Genomic DNA, 5002 nt, shown 5'->3' with positions numbered 1-5002 from the left:
TTACAACAGGGTCATAAGTTTGTGGTTGGTTGTTTGACTGGAAGATTAGATTAACTCGCGTCTATTACGACATCTCCTGCCTACAACAACAGCTACGAGGCAGCCTTGTCTCGTAAATTTCCTGACTCTGATAATCTGCGTTTAACAGCTGCGATTGGGTGGTCTCTATCAAACGCTATATGGTCTAAATCCTTCTACACGGTATCCGCCACGTCGAGTGTGATGGAGCATGATTTGATTGTGTTAAATACCAGATCGATACGATTGAGGGTGGACAGAAGTTTAATTTCAAATTGCCACCCGTTTGAGGTCAGTCGAGTTGAAGCCTTCCTTGGAAGCGGATTGAAAATTAGCTAGCTATTTTCGCTAAATACTAAACTAGTCATGAAATTCTTCTTGTGTTTGCTGCTGGCCATCGCCGGACAGGTGAGTGATCGGGGATCATAAGCTATTGAAGAAGTGAAGTTTTTGGAACAGGATCTTAGAAGTTCTAGCAGGGTCATAGGAAAAGAACAGTAATTGAATATTACTTACCTAAGTTAACCTATTATTTCCTAACCTTATGTACTCCGTTAGTCGTTGGCCCAAAGCCAGGATGAGTTCGTCGATTATCTGCTGGAAATTCAGGCCCAAGCCGAAACCGTCCACCAGCTGATGGAGGGAACTTTCGATAACATGCGTTTCACCATGAGCGACCAGCTGATTGATCTGAACCGTGACTTGATTGCCCGCATGAACAGCGCTCTCGAGGAAGTTGAACAGATCAAGGAAGATACTGAAGAACTGGTTGAAGGCTCGAGCGCCCAGCAGGCTTGTCTGGATGTGGCCACCGCCAACTGGGAACTCGAAATTGAATGGGTTGGACAGGCTCTGCAGCGTTGCGCCTCTCAGGCTAACTTGGACATCACTGGAGCTACCGCTGATGTGCACAGCGCCATTGAAGATGCTCAGGTCCAATCCACCGAACTACAGAACATCGTCGTCCGAGGATTCATCGACTGGAACGCCATCGACTACACCGAGTCGATTTCGACTATTGTGGGTGCTCAGATCAACGAGAAGTACGAATACTTCCAGCAGACCACTCAGCCCGCTTTGGAACGTGCCCTCCAGGAAGTCTTCGACCTGAGAACCGAAATGCTGCCACGCATCATGACCTGCGTCGACCGCGGAGTGGAACGCTTCAACAACTACGCTCGCGTCATTCGTGATACTCTCCACTTCTGCCAGTAAAGTATTTCTCTGTCGGTATAAGGTCGAAGATTATGGAATAAAAAAACTAGTTACGTAAAACTCGTTCGTCATGTGCTTCAGTGTGTACGTTTTTAGGTTGTCTAGGTCACTGTTGAACGGTCGGGAGTGGTGTAAAACTTTGTTTAACCGTCTTATCAGTTATAAGTTATCACGTTTCCTAAATTCACTAAACTTCGGATACGTGTTGAAGTAGTTGACGTTAAAATGCTTAGAAAAAGTTCTAAGACTTTTTTAATTGGTCAAAGTGTTTCTGAACTTTGCTATGCATAATTTTAAATAATATAGATTTATACTGCCGTAATCTGCAGACCAACGTAAGCGCCATTTCAATCTCCAGCACTTTTTGACTATCAAAAAAAAAATTAGTTGTGTAAATTTATCATCCGGAACGATTAACAAGCATTGGTTCTTGTAAAACCATGATACAGAAATATTATAATTTCTTTACTTCTGTAAATATATGACCAAATAAGTCAAATGTTAAAGTGGCGTCAATCCACCAAAGTTATTTCGTGGGTTATCGACTTCCTCTTCATTCTTCTGGCTTTAAGAAACAGATAGAATGGACTACTTCTTATTTTAAAGGAATATCATCCAAATTAGATGTTCCACAGACATTCAACAAGAGCTCCAAATTGGCAATATAGTGCTAGAACAAAGCTTGTAATCTGTTTGTTTGTTCTATTTTAGCACTATATGGTCGATTTGGTAAAATATAGTACTCCGCGTGCTTATTGATTATATGGAACTCATTCAGAGCAGTCGAGAAAATTCTTAAAATCAAAAAATGATCCGAAAAAATCCAATTGAACCAGACCGACAATGTGATAACGTGAGCAGGGGTTTTTTATTACGAGGGGGGAATCTGCAAACAGACCCTTGAGAAGGTAACTCAGGGAGTGTGGGGATGCCGCACTAACATCGACCCAGTAAAACCAGTCCATGCACTGTACTTTAGCAATTATTCTTGAATTGCTCAAGTGGTGTACAGTGCATCGACATTAACCTTGGCCTCAGACCCTTATCTCCCCGGAACCACCTTACGGTATTTCTTCAGGGACGGGCCAGTGCATATTGAACTTAACATATGTAGCAGAAGTAGCCTAGGCAAACTGCTTCTCCTAGCCGACTTAAACAATGTTACAAGGGAGCAGCAGGGCTAATCCTCTGCAACCAAGTCTTGGTCGGCGCGCCATTTCATTTTCATTTATTTAATTAACATCTAAACAGATAACACTGAATCAATAATTTTATGCCACAATACTCGGTTCGTGGCCGCATCTCTCCATCCTCGGTTTTGCCCCACGACCGCAAAATCGATTCGCACTTGATCCGCCCACCTAGCTCGCTGCACTCCGCGACTTCTTGTACCAACCGGATCCGAAGCGAACACCATCTTTACAGGGTTGCTGTTCGGCATTCTTGCAACATGTCCTGCCCATCGTATTCTTCCAGCTTTAGCCACCTTCTGGATACTGGGTTCGCCGTAGAGTTGGGCGAGCTCGTGGGTCATCCTTCGCCGCCACACACCGTTTTCCTGCACACTGCCAAAGATCGTCCTAAGCACCCGACGTTCGAAGACTCCAAGTGCTTGCAAGTCCTCCTCGAGCATCGTCCACGTCTCATGCCCGTAGAGGACTACCGGCCTTATGAGCGTTTTGTACATGGTACATTTGGTGCGGGTGTGAATCTTTTTTGCCGCAGCTTCTTGTGGAGGCCATAGTAGGCCCGTCTTCCACTGATGATGCGCCTCCGTATTTCACGGCTAACGTTATTGTCAGCCGTCAGTAAGGATCGAAGGTAGACAAACTCGTCGACCACCTCGAACGTATCCCCGTCTATCGTGACACTGCTACCTAGGCGAGCCCTGTTGCACTCGGCCCCACCAGCTAGCATGTACTTTGTCTTGGACGCATTCACCACCAGTCCAACTTTCGCTGCCTCGCGTTTCAGGCGGGTGTACAGGTCTGCCACCTTTTCAAATGTTCGGCCGACAATGTACATATCATCCGCAAAGCAAACAAATTGACTGGATCTCGTAAAAATCGTACCTCGGCTGTTGAGCCCGGCTCTCCGCATAACACCTTCTAGCGCAGGCCTGCCCAACCTTATTGAACCGCGGGCCACATTTCAACAATAATATTGCTTGGTGGGCCAAAACATTCCCAACATTTTTTTAAATGAAATTTCTTTTGGAAAAAATACAAAATATTTGTTTTTGAGTATCATACTAATGATTCAGTAAAAATTCTACTCAGTATTCTATAATGGGATGTGTAAGAATCCTACCTGACATTTGGCAAAAATCTTACACGGGTTATACCCTCAGAATCTCCATTCTTAAACCCTGGTATCGAATCTGCGAGATATTTACCCAGGATTGTATATGAGTACATTTTAAAAATTCGGTCAGAAATTCACATAAGATTATGTGGAAATACTGCCCAGAATTTTGTAAAAAATATTCAGAAGAAAAATTCTGCTAATGGTATTGAACAAATTAATATACACACTTAAACGGTTTCGCCGAGAACCCAACAGCTGATATCTCGGTAATAATTTGACGATTCTCGGTAAAACTTTTACCGAGATTTCGGTAAACTTTTACCGAATCTCGGTAACGTTCGCCGAGATCTCGGCAAAAAATTCGGATTGCCGAAATCTCGGTAAAATAAGTACCGAGATTCGGCGTTAAAATTTACCGAGCTCTCAGCTGTTGGGTACTCGGCGAAAAATTTTACTGAGGTCGGTGAAATAATTTAAGTGTGTAAGTGTTGTTAAAATCTTAAATAAATTATTGTAGTTATTAAAAGTATTTGACGTGTTAGCAAAATATGACAATACATTATTTGAATCATTAATGATATCAAGTAAATTTGGAAAATTTAAAAACTAATTGAACCATCATAATAGTGTGAAATTTTCAATGATGATTTTTGGAATGTTCTAACTTCAAAAAAGTAGAACAGTCTGCGGGCCAGATTTGAGAAGAGTCTTCAAACTCTTCGCGGGCCGCACAAAATGACGTCGCGGGCCGTACGTTGGGCTACCCTGTTCTAGCGCAATATTGAACAACAGGCACGAAAGTCCATCACCTTGTCGTAGTCTCCGGCGGGATCCAAACGAACTGGAATATTCGCCTGAAACCTTCACACAATTTCGCACACCTTCCATCGTCGCTCTTATCAGTCTCGTGAGCTTCCCGGGAAAGCTGTTCTCGTACATGATTTTCCATAGCTCTACGCGATCGATACCATCGTATGCCGCCTTGAAATCGATGAAAAGGTGATTCGTTGGGACCTGGTATTCACGACATTTTTGGAGGATTTGCCGTACAGTAAAGATCTGGTCCGTTGTCGATCGGCCGATAACTTCCCACGAACTCGTTTACTACAGGTGACAGACGACGGAAGATGATCTGGGATAATACTTTGTAGGCCGCATTTAGAATGGTGATCGCTCGAAAGTTCTCACAACCTAACTTGTCGCCATTCTTGTAGATAGGGCAAATTACCCCTTCCTTCCACTCCACCGGTAGCTGTTCTGTTTCCCAGATTGTTCCTATCAGCTGGTGCAGACAAATGGCCAGCCTCTCTGGACCCATCTTTATGAGTTCAGCTCCGATACCATCCTTACCAGCAGCTTTATTGTTCTTGAGCTGGTGAATGGCATCCTTAACCTCCCTCAAAGTGGGGGCTGGTTGTAATCAAATATCACTTCTTTGAATTAAAAAAGATAGAAGAAAGAC

The 5002-nt window shown here is 43.6% G+C and overlaps 1 protein-coding gene across 1 annotated transcript; it reads left to right on the top strand.

Annotated features, from left to right (window-relative positions):
- The first annotated feature begins 266 nt into the window (after window positions 1-266).
- Window positions 267-1293, top strand: LOC5564398. Its single transcript, XM_001648697.2, has 2 exons — window positions 267-426; window positions 577-1293. The coding sequence occupies exons 1-2, from the start codon at window positions 385-387 to the stop codon at window positions 1231-1233; spliced, it is 699 nt and encodes a 232-aa protein (XP_001648747.1). The 5' UTR covers window positions 267-384; the 3' UTR covers window positions 1234-1293.
- Window positions 1294-5002: the final 3709 nt, after the last annotated feature.

Source organism: Aedes aegypti, chromosome 1 (genome assembly GCF_002204515.2).
Source record: "Aedes aegypti strain LVP_AGWG chromosome 1, AaegL5.0 Primary Assembly, whole genome shotgun sequence".
NCBI classification, from domain to species: domain Eukaryota; kingdom Metazoa; phylum Arthropoda; class Insecta; order Diptera; family Culicidae; genus Aedes; species Aedes aegypti.
Note: the sequence above shows the minus strand (reverse complement) of the source record. Positions and strands in the feature narration are given on the sequence as shown.